This window comes from Schistocerca cancellata, chromosome 3 (genome assembly GCF_023864275.1).
Source record: "Schistocerca cancellata isolate TAMUIC-IGC-003103 chromosome 3, iqSchCanc2.1, whole genome shotgun sequence".
NCBI classification, from domain to species: domain Eukaryota; kingdom Metazoa; phylum Arthropoda; class Insecta; order Orthoptera; family Acrididae; genus Schistocerca; species Schistocerca cancellata.
The window spans coordinates 659,189,021-659,210,647 of record NC_064628.1 but is presented as its reverse complement, the minus strand read 5'-3'; the positions used below and the strand labels follow the sequence as shown (position 1 = coordinate 659,210,647).

General features: G+C 40.6%; 1 protein-coding gene across 1 annotated transcript in view; it reads left to right on the top strand.

Annotated features, from left to right (window-relative positions):
* The window catches only part of LOC126176491 (sialin-like), a 104,109-nt gene that overhangs the window by 44,138 nt on the left and 38,344 nt on the right, over nt 1-21,627 (top strand). The window contains exons 6-7 of the mRNA XM_049923646.1: nt 333-485; nt 3,881-4,013. Of these exons, the coding sequence (XP_049779603.1) occupies nt 333-485; nt 3,881-4,013 (286 nt within the window). The remainder of the gene's footprint in view (nt 1-332; nt 486-3,880; nt 4,014-21,627) is intronic.

The following is a 21,627-nucleotide window of genomic DNA, read 5'->3' as shown; positions in this document are numbered from 1 at the left end:
TTTGAGGTCGCGTTGACAAAGTGGTCATTAGAGACAGAGCAGGAGCTTAGATCATGGAAGGATGAAGGAGGAAATGATCCGTGACCTATTCAACGAAACCACTCCTGCATTTGCTGTGAACGATTTAGGGAAATCACTGAAAACGTAAATTTCGATGGGTGGATGTGAATTTGTACCACCGTTCTGCGAGTCCATTGTGATAACCATTGCACTACCACGCTCGATGCATTGAAACAGATTTCAGAAAATCGTTCAGTTGTTCTTTAAATTAGAACGACACGAACATTACTGAGGAGAGTACAGTGGAGTGTGTTGCTTGTTTGGTGTTACAGAAGAACCTACCTGTGCCGTGGAAGAGCATTATGTCAACGCCAGCTATTTGGGCTCTCGTCGCTATCATGGTTACTTTCGACTGGACCTTCTACCTGCTCATCACGTCGCTGCCGCAGTACATCGCCCAAGTCTTGCACTTCGATATCCGCAGCGTGAGTGTCCTAGCACTACTTATTCCATAACTGAAAAAGTGACCTGGAGTAAAACAGATTTTATGCTGTTATGTTTCCTCTCCGCAAGATGATCTCTGTTTGTTTTAAAATGTATGAATCATGCCAATATACTTTGCACAGATGTTCGCAGAAATTTACTTAAGTGGGGAGAGGCCCAAGACTCTAGAGTGGTGTTTTCTGAGTAACCCAGCTGCCGAGCTAGGATATATGTCACAACAGAAGATCTCACTTTTATAGGAGACGTAGAGAAATTATAATATCTCACAGAACTGATTAACCTCTAGACTTGCACTGCTCCAATGGCCCCTGACATCAAACATTTATTTGACATTTTGTTAACGTGTGAATGCAAGCAGGATTTGTTAGAGAATATTTTTCCACACTACTGATACATTACTTGGTGCCGCAAGACCCTCCCTCAAACATTAGTTGCCGGTGGAGTCTTGGTAAGTCCTTCAAAGATTTTGGAGTTAGGTGCCTCTGGCACTCGTCTCAGCTGGACGTCCCAAGTGGCCGCATGTGTCGCATGTTTCTTAAACCTGCCCCAAATATAAGAAAGGCGAGTCTAATTAATAGAAGTTACAAGCTATAGCTCAAGGTATAGCACCTCCTCACAATGGAGTGAAAAAGGGTAAGTCAAGACACTTTATTATAGAGCGTAGATTTCGTTTCTTTGTGAGTCATTCCCCCTCTCATGGTTTTGAACTCGCTGTTATATGGTTCAACAAAGGAAGGTGGAGAAAAGCCGCTCTTTTGTGGTATGCCGACTATCACAATTGTGGAGTTGCCAACGAGCCGTAACCCAGTTGTTTTGGTAATCAACATCTCCTTTTCACACGTCTCTAATCCATTCTATTGAATACCATTTAGGCCCCACATCCTATATGCTTTTCTAAGGTGTGAGTGCTTTGTTTACTATTCATAGGCACACTCCAAGAAGACTTTTGCGGAGGCGGTAGACGGATATGCCTGAATCAATAAAATGACATCGATCGGTATTAAATGATTTCTGCCCCATATTCTGACACTATTTAGTGCATCTACATCTACGAGAGCAGAAATGACACACTGAGTTAAAGAAAAAGTGGAAACAGTCATTAATCCTGCCATCTTGGGTGCTCTTCTTTGCACTTCGAGACCTTCAATAACGTGTATGCCCTTCGTGAACATTTCCCACAATCTGACGCCTAAGTACCATGCTCTAAATAGTTCTACAGTCACCCTGTGGTATCCGTTCCCATTCTTCAGTGAGAGCCCGTGAGAGTTCTTCGAGAGTTTGTGGTGGAACACGACGACCACGTACACCTCTGTCAAGCACGTGCCACATACGATTGATGGATTTTAAGAAGGGACACACCGCCTACCATTCCATTACTTCAATGTCCAGGCTTCGCAGCACATTTCTACTGACGCCCGTCGCGCCGGTTCTGGCATTAGAAGGAATTCAGAGCCACCACCGCATACACCAGCCACCACCTGGTCCAACAGGATCTGTTCGATGCACTGACTAACGTTAAGGCGAATATGGACAACGAGAAGATCCGCATGGCTGTCAACACTTAAGCTTCCCCACAACATCACAGAACCTTAAAAATCTGTCGATTTCCTGGACACTATTTGGCAGGTACCGCTCGCTACGGGCCTCCGTACACGAACACCTTGCGTCGGAAGATATCTACACTCGCGTGCGAATAACACGATCCGCCAGTGACGAAGTTGCCAAAGCACATGGGAACGGCAGAACTGTAGGCGAGCTGCAAGATGTTGTCGTGCCAAGTGGGGTACTCGAACAGGACGTCTGAATTGTAAGTTATTTTCTCGTAACTTGTTTATTGTAGTCTGATAGGACATAGCGGTTCCAGTGGCCCTTCAGATATCTATCTGCAGTACTCTTGGTGTTGAAAAAAGGGAAAAATCATCTAGAAAATTGTAATAAGCTATTTATAGCAAATTTTAAAAGACAAAATTTTCGTAGAATCTAGAAAAAATAAAGTTTTCGTACAAAATCGACAATGTCGTGCATACTTTAGACTATAAGGTAGATAAGAGCCTGTGTTGTAATCATCGGAGCTACAGTTCATTACTTTAAGAAAAACTGTTTTTTGCAACTTTGCCGTTTGGATCGAGTTTAACGAAAAAGAAACTCTGTTTAATGTTTAATTTCCTATTCACTCATGTTTTTTGTGTGCATCTGGTAATTTTTGCAAATTTAATATTAAGCTGTCACAGAATGCTTGCACTAAAAGACTTCGCTGAAATTAAGCAAACGCACCTACCGTCTAACATGACCGAACTCTTCGGGGTTAGTACAACGGTCTGCCACATGAAACTGAATAACCCTGCGCCAGCTTCTACCCAACAGAAGCGGGTACCGTGAATTGTCACAAAAAGATTGAGGGCTCTGTTTCAGCACTGTCTTGCTAATTTTTTTTGGAAAATCCTATGGGACCAAATTGCTGAGGTCATCGGTCCCTAGGCTTGCACACTACTTAGTCTAACTTAAACTAACTTACGCTAAGGAGAACACACACACCCATACCCGAGGGAGGACTCGAACCTCCGACGGGGGGAACCGCGCAATCGTGGCAAGGCGTCTGAGACCGCGCGGCTACCCCGCGCGGTTGTCCTGCAAACGTTCGCATCTACCTTGAGTTCAGGACAGCACAAAGACGCAGCTTCACCGACAAAAAGGGCGTAATTTCATGTGACCGTGTGACAACAAAAGAAACATAGGTTGTGCAGCACTTCTTAAAGCCTCGGTACTCCTCGCCCTGGTCGTACACGTAATCGTATAATTCTCCAACCTTACGGTCTAGCACATTGGCAATCATTTCTTGGAGCATACGAAATTCTGTAATGCATGAAAAAATTCTATACTCCAGCTTCCAGAGAGACAGGGAGGTGCAGGTGCCCTCTCTTGCTCCCTCTTTACGCCGCATCTGAGGATGAGTCTGAATTCCCCAAAAAATTATTTAATGTAAATAAAGTAATGTTACATAAGTGACTTCTCTCAGCCATAATTCACTTCATATAATGTCACGGTGTTCAAAGATACTCATAATGGATAAGATTAATACACGTTTTATAAAAGGTCTCCTACACTCCTACAGTATGTTAGTGAGGTGTGGGTATACAGAGTTGAGCTGTGGTAAAAGTTACGTGGAATGGCGATATCGTGGGTGATTATGTAACTTTTCTGAATAAATGGCATTTAGCCTCTTAATCCTTCATATTACTCTACGAGAAATTTGAAAACTTATTTTTTCATTACCAGCCTTTTTTATTATAACGTTAATATGAGGCACACACTCTTCACTTAGTTGAGAACTAGGCCTATGTTATCAGTAACGCTTTGTTTTCCTGCTTTTCGACAGAATGGGATCGTATCAGCCATTCCTCACATCACTGGTGGTGTTGGAAGTTTGGCTTTTGTGTGGTTTACTGACTTCTTGCTCCGGAAAGAATGCATGTCCAAAATCTGGAGTTTCCGCGTTATAAATGCATTAGGTAAGTACTGGTTGGCTAAAATCTCAGATTTCAGTAACAGCTTACGTCGATGTTCAAAACAGTGCAGATGTATACACAGGACATTAACATGTCAGTTGTAACTTACCATCTTGTGTCTAAGTCTTCTGGAACTCCCTGTTTATAGTTACTAATATTTGTACAGGTCAAGCAACCACATTTATTCTATCGAAAAAAAAAAAATTTAGTTAACACTGATAGGTAGCAATTGCCTGACGATGTAGTGCTTCTAAATTTGGCTACCGGGAGGTGGAAGCTCAAAATAAGCTTCATGTTCTTTGGGAAAAGGCGCAGAGTGAAGAGTCCGACATAACTAAGGAAGACAGGAAAGTTGGATTAAATATTCCATCAAAGGTGAGGCCATTAAGGTATCTTGCCATTGAAAAACAAATCTAACAAACAAAAGCACACAGCCGTTATAAGTTTGGCAAACTTGCAACAGTTGAGAGTTCAGCAAACTTACAACTGTTGCAAAATGTCGACAACAGTTTCAAACTGTTGTAAATACACATATTTGCTTTTTTTATGGAAAAGAAAATGTATTCCAGCTGTGAAGGTGCATTAGCACTTTGTGGTATAATACTTGCTGTAATTGTTTATCACGAAAATCAACTCCAAAATGCGCATGTATCCCAGAAGATTTTTGTTACAAAGAAAAACTCACGGAGCTTTTTAATGCTGTGTTGGAGAAGCTACCTATTGAACGCAGATAAGGTTTCAAGTTTTGCCAGAATGACTTGTGGACGATTCGAAGAACTCTTGAGGCTAGCAGCACAACATATTCACGTTGTTGAATTTTATAGCTACAGTGTCACCAACAAACACTTCTTGTAACCTGTTTTTGGCACCTGGTGACAGTCACTAAGTCTAATGTGTTCTGACTGAATATAACTGGCTACGATTAGTGAAACCGTGCCTAGAGCGAGCTGAGTTACCGTGAATATACTCAAGTTTTTTGTAAAAGTAAGAACTGTTATTTTACTATCTACACATTCTTTACACATTAACACGTAAATTTATCGGCACATAACACATATTCAGTTGCTTCACTATATCCCACTGTCTCAAGGTAAGGAACAGAAAATTATTGTTAAGGTGTTATATTACCATAGTAGCTGGCAGGTACTCCAATCTTTCATTAAAAAATGTAAATTGCAGAAACACTTCAAATACATGCACCTACACCCAGATACACTATTGTCACCAGCATTTCCTTCTGAAAGAAAACAACCACAATATATTTTAAGACCCGAAATGAAATTAGTAGATGTCACTGCCTTACACTTATAATTTATCCATTTATTGAATCAGAATGATCAAACAGCGGTTTCCTAAGTTCAGTTTCTAATAAAAACTGAACAGTTACTTCTATGGATCTCTCAGGAGTCTCCGTTGTATAAACACAAAGAAGATTCAAAGCAGACGAAACGGTACTGTGCATACGTCAGTCACCCAGTTCTGACATGTTTTTACCCACTGACTGGAAAGTATAAATTCGAGACAAAACTCCTTTCAACTAGTTTTTCAAACTCGCTACTTCATACAACCACTGACAACAGTTGAAAATTAAGTCAAATTTTGAGTTGAAGCCAGTTGTCAACCTAGTTTGTTGGAGTTGGTCTTCGGTGTGTAGGTACCTTTAGAGATGGAGCGCCAGCTCGGAGTTGTTAAGAATGGGAACTGCAATCGACTATACTCTTTCAAAGGAACAGCCTCAGCATTGGTGTTAATGGATGAAGAGCCATGATGGAAGACCTAAATTTGGATGGCAGCATGGGGAATTGAGCCGCCATCACCCTAAAAAAGACACCAGTCTCTCGACACTACGCCACTCTGCTTGCGCCGACTTAGCGGCAGTCTCTGTGATGACTCTTTGAGATGAAAACTTTTTACTCTTTAGTGCAGATAGTTTTAGAGCATCTGTTGCCTACGGACCGGGGAGAGGAGGGGAGGGGAGGAACCAGTGACAGATGAAAGCTTTAAGTCAATTCGCAATGAGTGCAGCGACAGAGGAAAACATCCAAATTGGAATTCCACTATTGCGTCATCACCACCACCTTCCTTTCAAGTCTTGAGATGTTTCCTGTATCGAACTGAGAAACAAAATCATTCCCATCTTTTTCAAGGTCTTTCAATATCTCTTTTGCCATTAGGCTTGTGGTTCAAGATTTTCTGGGGAATTTGCTGACCCTTCTCATGAGGTATTGTCTCCGATCTTCACGATGTTTTTGAATTTTTTCATTCATGTTGAAAATATTTAATTCTGTTCTAATATCTTCATTTCTAATCATGTAGCTTACTGCGTAGCCCTTCATCTTCCTTAGGAAGCTGAGGTCTGCTATCACTTTACAGAATTTCATGATAGTCTCTGTTTATGTTTTATGGCCCAGTGTTCTGCTAATGGTACCACAGACAGCTTGGTACTTGTGTGTTTGATTTTCATTGTCAGAGTGAAAATCAAAACTTATAGCACATCCTAAATAAGAGATTTGAGAGACTTGTTCTAAAACCCAATTGTCCAAAACAATTTATGATCTGACTGGATATTTTCCTCAGAATGCCATTATTTTCGTTTTATTACTGGAAATTTTACAGTTGTATTTTTGCTTATTTCGTTCAGCTGGTATACCGACATGTGGAGGTCATTTTCATTTCTTTGAATACGATATTATCAGCAAACAAAAGTTGTTGTTGTGGTCTTGAGTCGGAAAACTGGTTTGATGCATTTCCGCATGCTATTCTATCCTGTGCAAGCCTCTTCATCTCCGAGTAACTACTGCAACCTACATCCCTCTGAATATGCTGTATTTATCTCTTGGTCTCTCTCCAGTACTAAACTGGTGATCCTTTGATGTCCCAGAATATATCCTACCAACAGATCCCTTCTTCTAGTCAGATTGTGCCACAAATTTCTTTTCTCCCCAATTCTATTCAGTACCTCCTCCTTACTTACTTGATTTACCCGTCTAATCTTCAGCATTCTTCTGTAGCACCACATTTCGAAAGCTTCTATTCTCTTCTTGTCTAAACTATTTATCGTCTATGTTTCACTTCCATATATGCCTACACTCCATACAGATACTTCCAGAAGAGGCTTCCTGACACTTAAATCTATACTCGATGTCAACAAATTTCTCTTCTTCAGAAACGTTTTTCTTGCCATTGCGAGTCTACATTTTATATCCTCCCTACTTCGACAGTCATCAGTTATTTTGCTTCGCAAATAGCAAGACTCATTTACAAGTGTCTAATTTCGTAATTTAATTATCTCAGCATCATCTGATTTAATTCGAATACATTCCATTAACATCATTTTACTTATGATGGTGTTCATCTGATATCCTCCTTTCAGGACACTGTCCATTCCGTTCAAATGCTCTTCCAAATCCTTTGCTGTCTCTGACAGAAATACAGTGTATCGTAAAACCTCAGTTTTTATTTTTCTCCATGGATTTTAATTCTTACTCTAAATTTTTCTTTGGTTTCCTTTTCTGCTTGTTCAATGTCCAGAATGAATAACATCGGGGACGGGCTGAAACCCTATCTCATTCCCTTCTGAACTACTGCTTCCCTTTCACGCCCTTATAACTGCCGTCTGAATTCGGTACAAGTTGTAAATAGCCTTTCGTTCTCTGTATTTTACCCGTGAAAGAGAGGATTCCAGTCAACATTGCCCAAAGCTTTCTCTAGGTCTACAAAGGCTGTTAATGTAGGTTTGCTTTCCTTAACCCATCTCCCATGAGAACTCGTAGGGTCGTATTGCCTCGTGTGTTCCTACATTCAGGTGTTATTCATTTGTTATCTTAATCCTTTTGTTTACCTTACATTTCCATTTCCGAAGAATAAACGCAAAGTAAATATTAAAACCGGTGAGTCATAGTCCACACCCTTCTCTAACACCTCAGTTAGTAATTATTTCTTCTAACCGATTTCTAAATGTGGTTATTACAATGTGTGTATTTTTCTAAAGTCTTTTCACTACCTCTATTATGCAATAAGGACATGCACATTCAGATATAATACTCCTTCGGCTGTCACAGCCCGCACGGTCAAAAGCCTTGTCAAGGTTGCACTTTGCTGTAATTTGTCAGAAATTTCCAGAACCTTTATTGCCCACCGTACAGGATTGTTCGTAGGTACCTCCAGGTTTTAAGAAGATGACTGCATGAGAAATATAACACTAAAGGTAAAATTGCACATATCAGTGGACAGAACGTCTTTCAGTTCCTAATACGCCCGACTGCGTAGTTGCAGGCATGTCAGAACACGTAGAAAATTCATCCGCTCCATATTATCACCTTGAATAAGAAATAAGCGACCCAGTGAACAGGTTCCTGAAACAAGCTATTGTCACGCCTTCCCGAGCAGTTTGCGGCAGCGACTACAATGAATTGCATGCACGTATTGAAGTTTATCATGTTGTAGACATCTGTCCATATTGGGTACCTCTCATGCGAGTCAAATACATGGAGAGATGCTTTCTCCACTGTTATGTGTCTACTTTATGTACGTCCTGCACTAAGGCAGGATCTGTGATTGATTATGCAAATTTGCAAATATGCTGTTACAATGGCGATCGATCAATTGCGTCATCTTATATCAAGATTTCCAAGTCGCCTCGTCTCAAATTAATGCTGAAACAGATAAATACGGATTAGGACAAGGTAGATACAACGATTCGTTTTAACAAGAACATGTCAGAGTTTAACCAATATATTGACATAAAATTACAAACGTTAAAAACACCGCGTCTCCTGTCAAAGCGTGAGTCGATATAGGAAGCTAAAACAGAAGAGAGTGAGGGAGACAAGAACCCTCGCTAAGGAAACTGAAATCACTTGTTTCAACAGACATTAGTTCACATTTGAAGAGTCACAGATTACACTCACATAATTTTCTTACTACGTCGCGCCGTTTCACCTCTGGAGCGGTCGCTTATGCAATTAATTTAGAAAAAGTGTATGACAACTTTAGGGTGAATATTACGATTTATGCACGCATAGTGTAGAAAAATGTATATTTTGACCATATAAAGACATACTTACACCTTTTCTAGTAATAGGTCATAACTTTGCCGTAATAGGTCATATTTCGGCCAATTTTTGCCACAAATGCATATATTAGTCGTTTCTTTAAGGACATAAAAATAAGAATATGAAAAAATTGCTGATATGACAATGCATCAGGCGATATTTACACAAATAAAAACAACCGTTACTTGAAAGCCTTTATTTGTCAGAACTAGTAGGCAAGCAGCGCAGTACTATAGTCGATTCCCTACGTAAGACATTGTTGCACGGAGTCGACAAAACGCAGTCGAAGCCAACAAACACGGCTTCCGACGTAATGAACATCGCACACGTGGTCATGCTATTCTGTTTGAATACAAATTCAGTCTCGTTCAACATACCGAAAGTTAAGTGCTCCAGCAGCAGGAAGTTGGGAGGTTTTGTTTACGATTTAACAGAGAGAAGTTTTTCAGCAGTGACGGGGAAATATTATTTTCTAAACTATATGAAATGAATGTCAGTGCAGAAAAGCGCTTTATTGTGCAACAACACTGTAATACCAACAAACACAGCTGTTCTGTGAAGAGAAGTGCTGAAAATGACTGCAGACAGACACTGTTATAATGAGCAGACAGGCCCATCTTCAACAGTAAAATCATTATTCAAGTATTTGTGTGAGTTGGCAATGTCTTACAACATCCCATTGGAGAACTGAATTTCTTGGAGAAGCACATAACGCATCCAGTTGGAGATGAATCTACGTTGAGAATGAACTATTTATCCGTGTGCTACGAGGATGTGCTCACCGTAATACGAATTAGTGTTGCTGCCAAAAGGTCTGAGTGTTCATAGATGCAACCATCGATGCGGGCTGGCGATATGTTGTAAATGTTGTTATTGGGTTTCTAATAGCTTACGGGCCTGGAGAAATGATCCTCCTGACATGTGAAGTTCTCGAGACACTAAAGACCTCGACAACTGTCATTTTGTTTGACAATTACGTGAAGCTCCTGAGGCCAGATGGTGTGAACGGAGACAACGTTTTCCTGCTAGTAGCAGATGGTGCTTCATATGCCTAAAGCAACCAAGGGGCTTCAGATTCTCTACCCCTGTACGGTGTACGTTAATTCCCTTGCTCATGCATTACTCAGAGTTGCAGAAGAGTTATTATCAAATTATCTTCTTGTGTACAAATCAGTTTCATGTGGCAAGTCACGGAACAGATGCCTCCGCTGACTCACTCTTCCCCCCCCCCCCCCCTCCTCCCCCCCAAACGGCCTATTATTACAACATAGTGTTCTTGGCTTAGCGCTGCTGAGTATTACTGCACGAATTACACCAAAATAAAGACAGAGTTTAGCGAGCTTGACAACGATGATTCATATAGTAACAGAACTGTGGAAGAGGTCATGACAGGTACCCTGCCCAGAAACTTGGCCTACATCAACGCCAATTTTTCAGTCGTATCAAAAGCCATCACTAGAATAGAAGCTGCTGGTCATCAACTGTGTGATGCACTGGATATTATGTAACATGTGCAGAGCGAGTTGGGTCGAGCTCGTGGTCATGTGGCTGAAAAAGTTAACAACAAATTGAAAGGTATTCTTCAGCAGAATCCTGGATACTCTACAATGTCCATAATTAGTGAGAGTCCTTGTGGGAACGCCACAACGTTTGAAGACAATGAACCGAAGTTAGCCTGTAGTGACCTTGCCACCTTCGAATACGATTTTGTGACATCCTATGATGTGCAGAGGAGCTTTACACGGTACAAAACTATCCTCAGTGATAATTGTAAGTCTTTAATAACGAAAAACGTGGAAATGCACGAGGTGGTCCAGTTCAGCTATGCAGAAACTGAAAATTGACGATACTTGTTAACTAACTGCGAATGCTTCTGAACGTGTGCAGTATTAAAAACGTGGGTTTACTATTTGGATTGGTGTTACTGTTTTCACTGTATTTCGAGATTTTTGCACATGCAGACAACCCCATAATAAGAGCTAGTTAGTTTCAAACACTCTAGAAAATTATTTATTTATTATTTAGCGTATGGTTCATAACATCACAATAAAAATTACAGAACAACACGATTAAAAAAATCACATATGTATAAACAGAACAATAAATAACAGTTTGAATATAAGGAGAATTAGAGAATTTCAAAAAATCATGACCAACCTTCAGTTACAAATCCATGAAGACGTTTCAGCGTGTCTAGTGGTAGGGGCCAGCCGCGGTCCAATTGCAGTCCTTTATTGAGCGTGACGTGCTTCCTGAGTTGTTTGTCTTGTGGGCACGGGCAGTTCCTTCTCAAGCATGGTTGTGTGTACACCGGCAATACTGCCCACGCCAGAACAATCAGTCGATCACAAAATAATTACAATTGGCCAGGGGTTGAAAATACCACTTCAGTTGTAAATTTCCTTTATTATCGCACGTCAGGTTTCGGGCTCTTATAAGCCCATCTCAGGTGTTGTAGTGGAAATAAAAAGAGACGGGAGATAATTTTCACACGCAGCAACACATATAAAAAACAAAAAATTTCTTAGAAAACATTTCAAAACCACCGGTCGGGCAAGGTGCTGTGAAACATATGGCAATGCGAAGGTGACACTATACAGTACTACAAACGACTGCCTGGGTAGGGAAATATGAAAATAATACCAGGACACTTACACTTGGTGCTGTTGCCCCCGAGCGCCGCGGTGGACGTGAACTAGGCGCGGTGTGCTGCCTATGAGCGCAGAACAGGGAGTAGCGGATGCGAACGAGGAAGCAAATTGGTAAAGCAGAGTGGAAAAAGTGCTGCCATCTATTGATGCACAGAAGAACGCGGGGCCACTAACCCGGCCGTTCACAATTTGAATTAGTGATTTACATTTAAAATGAAAAAATAACAATAAAATTACGTAAAAAATATACGAAATAAGTTAAAAGTGCATTAAGCGTAGTAAAGGAACTTATTGAACAGGTCAGTACATAACTGTGATAAAACTGAGTGGAAGCTGCAATATAAAATTATTATATAAACCGTAAAGCGAAATCAGACATTCCTTTTACATGAGTGGTAAACAAGTTTTAAATTTAGTGGGGGTGTATAAGTGGCAACGTGGAACAACGCGCCACAATCATCAGTTAAAGGAACATAGACATGTGCCACTCCCATTTACTAGCTCTCGTTACTGATCAACAGCGAAAGTAGTCTATACTGTCGGAAAGTAATATGCCAATTATTAGCTAGCAGCAATAGCACTAAAAGGAAACATTAAAAGTTGGGTCAATTTAACATGTGCTAACTGACAGTCGACGACTAGTCGAGCATTATTTTGTCCATGATGATCATGTCATCAAGAACAGAGAGGAGTTAATTACACATCTCAAACATGTAACTGTAACAAGTGATACGAATCTAGCAAATCTCCACATCATAAGTATGTACACGTTTAAAGAGGTGATTACTATTACCGAATCCAACTTACCGATGTTCTCTCGTCTAGATTCACAAATGAATTCCTTCATTTGCTCAGAATTGTCCTGGACCATAAATACTTTGTCTTCAAAGACAAAATGAATGGACAAACTGATGGGTTAGCCATAGGATACCCCATTGCCAGTATAATAGCTAATATTTACATCAATCACATTGAACATCAGTTTTTTTCAACCCATTCACAACACCTTAAAAGAGTAGTAGCTACAAAAGATACGTCGATGACATCATACGTTTGCGTAATTATACCGACGCCCAGCTGCAACTTTTTCAACACGACTTTAACGAAATGCACCCCAAGATTCAGTGTACGATGCAATACCACTCTGGCTTTACACTCCCATTTTTAGATCTGGAAGTTTCTTTACAGGTCAGTAATGTTCACTTTAACATATTTAGAAAACCAACTACGACTAATTCTATTATTCATTGCTCTTCAGTTCACACAAAGCAGCAAAAAATGGTATCTTTTCGTGCTCTGCTTTACCGAGCAACCAGAGTCCCTCTCTCAAAAGAAAATTACCAGCTCGAGTTGGATACCATTAAATTCATAGCACATGTTATTGGTTACGAGCCAAATGTTGTTGATGTTCTTCATCAGCAAATGCAATCGAAAGGCGTTCCCAACGATCTCTACGGGATTACCCTGTCATCTACTAATAATGATAACCCTAAATTTTTTTTTGCAGGATTGCATATGTAGACGTTATATCTTACAAGACTGGCAAATGGCTTAGAAAAGAGGGGTTATACACACCTTCTCCACCGCGCGTAAGGTCGGGAACCTACTGAAGCACCATAAAACCAGAGAAGGCAATCTCTACGCACAATCGGGGGTCTATCGCATCCAGTGTAGTGAGTGCCCTTCCGCATACATAGGCCAAACAGGACGCTCCTTTAACATACAGTTCAGAGAGCATCAGAATCTTAGCATTTGCAAATCCACTCTCACTAACCACCTGAAACATCATAACCATTCCATTTCAAAAATAAACACAAATTGCAGCATTCTACATATTCAACGTTAAGGGCCCGGTTTTAAACATTTTAGAAGAAATAGAGATCATCCTCAGCATTTGCCGTGATCCGTCTGGCATTTTGAAAGAGCAAACAGCACTTAAGAACGAAGTCCTGTTGAATAACTTCTTTTTTGAAGCAGCGTCCAACCTCAATTCCTTCTCTTTCTGGTCCCTGATTACTGTACGCCATACAAGTATATTTCTTAATTGGGTCAGTGGTTTTTCTTGCCATTACTTTTTTGCCATTATTTTTGTGCCTTTCAATACGCTTAAAGAATGTACGGCACATGCCTGTTTCCTATAGTGAGGTCGGCAAAGTCCACCCTGTTCATTTTACATAGCTGTAAAATTATCCTCTCTTAGTAAAAGTTTGCATGTTTTTCATTCTGTCCTATGACTATGGCGCATTATAGTACTGTGGCATTATCTGTGCCCTCACTAATTAAAATTTACACGTCTTTCATGATGTAAGTGCGTCTCAGGTCTTATCTCATGTAAGCCTCGATTAGTTGTCGACTGTTAGTTAGCAGGTTTTAAATTGTCCCAAATTTTGATGTGTCCTTTTAGTGCTATTGCTGCTAGCTATTAATTGACATATTACTTTCCGACAGTATAGACTGTAAGATTTCGCTACTTTCCCTGTTGATCAGTAACGAGAGCTTGTAAATGGGAGAGGCACATGTGTATGTTCTTTTAACTAATGATTGTGGAGCATTGTTCCACGTTGCCAGTTATACATCCCCACTAAATTTGAAACTTGGTTGCCACTCATGTAGAAGGAAAGTTAGATAGCCCTTTACGGTTTATATAATAATTTTATATTGCAGTTTCCACTCAGTTTTAGCACAGTTCTTTACTAACCTGTTCAATACGCTCCTTTACTACGCGTAATCCACTTTTAACTTATTTCGTGTAATTTTTATGTAATTTTTTGTTGTTTCTTCATTTCAAATGTAAACCACTGATTCAAATTGTGAACGGCCGTGCTAGTGGTCCCGCGTCCTTCTCTCCGTCAATACATGGCAGCTCTTTTTCCACCCTGGTTTACCAATTTGCTACCTCGTTCGCATCCGCTGCTCCCTGTTCTGCGCTCATAGGCAGCACACCGTGCCCAGTACACGTCCACAGCGGCGCTCGGAGCCCACAGCACAGTGCAAGTGTCTTGCTATTATTTGTGTATTTCCCTGCCCAGGCAGTCGTCCGTAATACTGTCTGGTGTCACCTTCGCATTGACATAGGTTTCACAGCAGCTAGCCCGACCGGCTGTTTTGAAAAGTTTTTTAAAAATTTGTATAATTTTTTTGTTTTTATGTGTATTGCTGCGTGTGAAAATTATCTCCCGTCTCTTTTTGTTTCCACTACAACACCTGAGGATGCGCTTATAAGACCCCGAAACCGGTTGTGCAATGATAAAAGAAATTTACAAGTGAAGCGGCATTTTCAACCCCTGGCCATTTGTAATTATTTTGTGATCGACAGATTGCTCTCGCTTGGGCAGTGTACACACAACCATGCTTGAGAAGGAACTGCTCGTGCCCACAGGAAAGACAACACAGGGAGCAAGTGGCGCTCAAGAAAGGACTGTAATTCTACATCTACATCTACATCTACATCCATACTCCGCAAGCCATCTGACGGTGTGTGGCGGAGGGTACCCTGAGTACTTCTATCGGTTCTCCCTTCTATTCCAGTCTCGTATTGTTCGTGGAAAGAAGGATTGTCTGTATGCTTCTGTGTGGGCTCTAATCTCTCTGATTTTATCCTCATGGTCTCTTCGCGAGATATACGTAGGAGGGAGCTGGACTCTTCGGTGAAGGTATGTTCTCGAAACTTTAACAAAAGCCCTTACCGAGCTACTGAGCGTCTCTCCTGTAGAGTCTTCCACTGGAGTTTATCTATCATCTCCGTTCAAAAATGGTTCAAATGGCTCTGAGCACTATGGGACTTAACATCTATGGTCATCAGTCGCCTAGAACTTAGAACTACTTAAACCTAACTAACCTAAGGACAGCACACAACACCCAGCCATCACGAGGCAGAGAAAATCCCTGACCCCGCCGGGAATCGAACCCGGGAACCCGGGTATCATCTCCGTAACGCTTTCGCGATTACTAAATGATTCTGTAACGAAGCGCGCTGCTCTCCGTTGGATCTTCTCTATCTCTTCTATCAACCCTATCTGGTACGGATCCCACACCGCTGAGCAGTATTCAAGCAGTGGGCGAACGAGTGTACTGTAACCTACTTCCTTTGTTTTCGGATTGCATTTCCTTAGGATTCTTCCAATGAATCTAAGTCTGGCATCTGCTTTACAGACGATCAACTTTATATGATGATTCCATTTTAAATCACTCCTAATGCGTACTTCAAATGGTTCAAATGGCTCTGAGCACTATGGGACTCAACATCTTAGGTCATAAGTCCCCTAGAACTTAGAACTACTTAAACCTAACTAACCTAAGGACATCACACACACCCATGCCCGAGGCAAGATTCGAACCTGCGACCGTAGCAGTCCCGCGGTTCCGGACTGCAGCGCCAGAACCGCTAGACCACCGCGGCCGGCCCTAATGCGTACTCCCAGATAATTTATGGAATTAACTGCTTCCAGTTGCTGACCTGCTATTTTGTAGCTAAATGATAAGGGATCTATCTTTCTATGTATTCGCAGCACATTACACTTGTCTACATTGAGATTCAATTGCCATTCCCTGCACCATGCGTCAATTCGCTGCAGATCCTCCTGCATTTCAGTACAATTTTCCATTGTTACAACCTCTCGATACACCACAGCATCATCTGCAAAAAGCCTCAGTGAACTTCAGATGTCATCCACCAGGTCATTTATGTATATTGTGAACAGCAACGGTCCCATGACTTGGACCGCGGCTATCCCCTACCACTCGACACGCTGAAACGTCAACCACAAAGTGCTTTCAGTCAGAGTGTAGGACGCAGAAGTCAGTATTTATACTTGTTCGACTCGTTTCTATTATGACAAGGTACCTCTTCTAGTCATGTAAAGTGGCCAGGCCAGCACAGCGCGACGTAACGCCGCTGCCAAGTGCACCACGCGGGTGTCTTCCAGGCTGCCACCTCAGCATAGTTCGGATACCACAGCGAAATTTCACAGGCAGCATGCTGGCTCAGCTGACCACAGTTTATGAAATCTGGGTACAGAGGCTTTGGTGCAACAACTTACACGCATTACATTATATTTATTCATGTAGCCGGTCAGCTCCTAGTGTTTGCACCAGCGTTTATCTGACGGTCTTCTTACAATCGGTAATAATTAGGGCACGGAGTTTAATGACCTAGCAAACAGTGAAGTATGCAAGCATTTATGATCTAAAGCTTATATAAATATGACCTTACAAATAAAATAACGCTAAATATAAGTTTAGTCAAAACATTCTTGTTGATTTTTATATGTTATATACACTGTTCAGTCACATTACCGTGACCACTTGTCAAAGAACTGAAGAACCATCTTTTGCAGGATGGTCTGCTGCGAAACGTGCAGGAAGAGTGTCAGTGAGGTTGGGGAAGGTAGTAACAGGGGTGTGGAGTCACGCTGACTCCAGTGTCATGGCCAGCTGCGCTTGGTTCCTCGGTTAAGGATCCAGGGCACGAACAGTCAGATTAAAGTGGTCCTAGAGATTATAGAGAGGGTTTAAATCCAGCGAATTTGGTGACCAGGGAGTATGGTAAACTCTTGCCGGTGTTTTTCGAACAACGCACTTACACTGCGAGCTGCGTGACACGTTGCATTTTCCTACAAGCAAATGCTGTCGTACCGAGGAAAAACAGGCTGCATTTAGAGATGCACATGGTCCTCAAGGATAGGTGCATACTTATCTAGATCCAGTGTGCCTTCCTCACTGACGAGATCACCCAGGGAATGCCTCGAATACACTCCCCTGGCCATAATGTTCCCTCCTTCGGCCTGGACCCTTTGCTCTCAGACGTTTCACGCCGTACGCGCCAACGCCCATTTATCCGATAGAGCATAAAACGTGATTCCTCTGAAAAGGACACCTGTCGCCACTCAGTGGGCGTCCAGTTGTGGTATTGGCGTGCAAATTCCAGCCTTCGTCGCTAATGAACAGCAGTCAGCATGGGTGCACCTGCTTAGGAGTCCCATATGTAGCAAAGTTCACCGAACGGTCGATGAGGAGACACTGTTGGTAAGCCCTTGATTCATCTCTGCAGGCAGCTCAACAGCTGCACGTCTATTCGCCCGTACACATGTCCGCAGTCGTCATTCACCCCTTTCATCTATGGCGCGTGGTGCACCACAGTTGGTTCGGCGTCGGTTTTGGATAGTGCCATGCACGGTATACTTTAACCACGGCGGTATGAGAGCAGATTACAAACTTAGGCATTTCGGAAATGCTTCTACCCTTGTCCTGAAAGTCAATGATCAAGCCCTTACAGGCGTCAGATAAATACCTTTCTTTCTGCTTGACAACTACTGCACTGTTTTCCGCATCCCCCACACGTTTTGTGTACACTCTACTGCTAGTGCTGTCACCTACCGTCCATGTGTGGTTATTGCATGTTGACATCTAACGAGGCGACTTGGAAATCTTGATATAAGATGACGCAATAGATCGATCGCCATTGTAACAGCATATTTGCAAATTTGCATAATCAATCACAGAACCTGCCTTAGTGCAGGACGTACATAAAATAGACACATAACAGTGGAGAGAGCATCTCTTCATGTATTTGACTCGCATGACAGGTACCCAATACGGACAGATGTCTACAACATGATAAACTTCAATACGTGCATCCAATTCATTGTAGTCGCTGCCGCAAACTGCTCGGGAAGGCGTGACAGTAGCTTGTTTCAGGAACCTGTTCACTGGGTCGCTTATTTGTAGGTGCGAACTAATCCGAGGTGATAATACGGAGCGGATGATTTCTCTACGTGTTCTGACATGCCTGCAACTACGCAATTGCGCGTATTAGGAACTGAAAATCAGAGAGACGCTCTATCCACTAATACGTGCCATTATACCGTTAGTGTTGTATTTCTCATGCAGTCATCTTCTGAAAACCTGGAGGTACTTACAAATAATCCTGTACAGTGGACAGTAAAGCTTCTGAAAATATCTGACAAATTACAGCAAAGTGCAACCTTGACAAGGCTTTTGACTGTGCGAAATGTGGCAGCCTGTAGATGCTGCTATGGAATATCTCAGACCACACATTTCAAGTAACTTCCATAATATGAATTTGACCCTCACTACCCCAGCAGAAATAATGTCTATCATAAAATCTTTAAAATCTAAAACATCTAGTGGGTATGATGAAATATCAACAAATTTAATTAGATTAGATTAGATTAGATTAGATTAATACTAGTTCCATGGATCATGAATACGATATTTCGTAATGATGTGGAACGAGTCAAATTTTCCAATACATGACATAATTAAGTTAATTTAACAACTTACTGAAGTTAATATAACAACTTTTTCATTTTTTTGTTTTTTATTTTTATTTTATTTTTTAAATTTTTTTTGTTTTTTTAATTTATATCTAAAAATTCCTCTATGGAGTAGAAGGAGCTGTCATTCAGAAATTCTTTTAATTTCTTCTTAAATACTTGTTGGTTATCTGTCAGACTTTTGATACTATTTGGTAAGTGACCAAAGACTTTAGTGCCAGTATAATTCACCCCTTTCTGTGCCAAAGTTAGATTTGATCTTGAATAGTGAAGATCATCCTTTCTCCTAGTATTGTAGTCATGCAAACTGCTATTTCTTTTGAACTGGGTTTGGTTGTTAATAACAAATTTCATAAGAGAGTGTATATACTGAGAAGCTACTGTGAATATCCCTAGATCCTTAAACAAATGTCTGCAGGATGATCTTGGGTGGACTCCAGCTATTATTCTGATTACACGCTTTTGTGCAATAAATACTTTATTCCTCAGTGATGAATTACCCCAAAATATGATGCCATATGAAAGCAACGAGTGAAAATAGGCGTAGTAAGCTATTTTACTAAGATGTTTATCACCAAAATTTGCAATGACCCTTATTGCATAAGTAGCTGAACTCAAACGTTTCAGCAGATCATCAATGTGTTTCTTCCAATTTAATCTCTCATCAATGGACACACCTAAAAATTTGGAATATTCTACCTTAGCTATATGCTTCTGATTAAGGTCTATATTTATTAATGGCGTCATACCATTCACTGTACGGAACTGTATGTATTGTGTCATATCAAAATTCAGTGAGAGTCCGTTTACAAGGAACCACTTAGAAATTTTCTGAAAGACAGTATTGACAATTTCATCAGTTAATTCTTGTTTGTCAGGTGTGATTACTATACTTGTATCATCAGCAAAGAGAACTAACTTTGCCTCTTTATAAATATAGAATGGCAAGTCATTAATATATATTAAGAACAACAAAGGACCCAAGACTGACCCTTGTGGAACCCCATTCTTGATAGTTCCCAAGTTTGAGGAATGTGCTGATCTTTGCATATTATTAGAACTACTTATTTCAACTTTCTGCACTCTTCCAGTTAGGTACAAATTAAACCATTTGTGCACTGTCCCACTCATGCCACAATACTTGAGCTTGTCTAGCAGAATTTCATGATTTACACAATCAAAAGCCTTTGAGAGATCACAAAAAATCCCAATAGGTGGTGTTCGGTTATTCAGATCATTCAAAATTTGATTAGCGAAAGCATATATGGCATTTTCTGTTGAAAAACCTTTCTGGAAACCAAACTGACATTTTGTTAGTACTTCATTGTTACAGATATGTGAAGCTACTCTTGAATACATTACTTTCTCAAAAATTTTGGATAAAGCTGTTAGAAGGGAGATTGGACGGTAATTGTTGACATTAGATCTATCCCCCTTTTTATGCAAAGGTATAACAATAGCATATTTCAGTCTATCAGGGAAAATGCCCAGTTCCAGAGAGATATTACACAGGTAGCTGAGAATCTTACTTATCTGTTGAGAACAAGCTTTTAGTATTTTGCTGGAAATGCCACCAATTCCATGTGGGTTTTTGGTTTTAAGCAAGTTTATTATTTTACTAATTTCAGAGGGAGAAGTAGGTGAGATTTCAATTGTATCAAATTGCATAGGTATGGCCTCTTCCATTAACAGCCTAGCATCTTCTAATGAACACCTGGATCCTACTATATCCACATCATTTAGAAAATGATTATTAAAAATATTTTCAACTTCTGACTTTTTGTTCGTAAAGTTTTCATTCAATTTGATGGTAATACTGTCTTCCTGTGCTCTTGGTTGGCCTGTTTCTCTTTTAATAATATTCCAAATTGTTTTAATTTTATTGTCAGAGTTGCTGATTTCAGACATGATACACATACTTCTGGATTTTTTAATAACTTTTCTTAATATAACACAGTAGTTTTTATAATGTTTGATAGTTTCTGGGTCACTACTCTTTCTTGCAGTCAGATACATTTCCCTTTTCCGGTTACAAGATATTTTTATACCCTTAGTAAGCCATGGTTTGTTACAAGGTTTCTTACGAGTATATTTAACTATTTTCTTGGGGAAGCAGTTTTCAAATGCATTTACAAAAGTGTCATGAAATAAATTATATTTTAAATTGGCATCAGGTTCACGGTACACCTCATCCCAGTCGAACTGCTGTAGGCTTTCCCTGAAATTTGCAATTGTTAAATCGTTGACTGAACGTACTACTTTGGAGGACTGTTTAGTATTGCTGAATGGAGCTATGTCATATATTGTAACTAGCTGTGCACCATGATCAGAAAGACCATTCTCAACAGGCTGAGCATTTATCTGGTTAAATTTATCTTGGTCTATAAAGAAGTTATCTATCAGTGAGCTGCTATCCTTTACCACCCGAGTAGGAAAATCAATAACGGGTGTCAAATTGAAAGAACCGAGTAATACTTCAAGGTCATTTTTCCTATTACCCTCTTTCAGAGAATCTACATTGAAGTCCCCACAAATAATAATTTGCTTCCCCCTGTCTGACAGATAGCACAACAAGGAGTCCAAATTTTTCAGAAATAGATGAAAAATTCCTGATGGG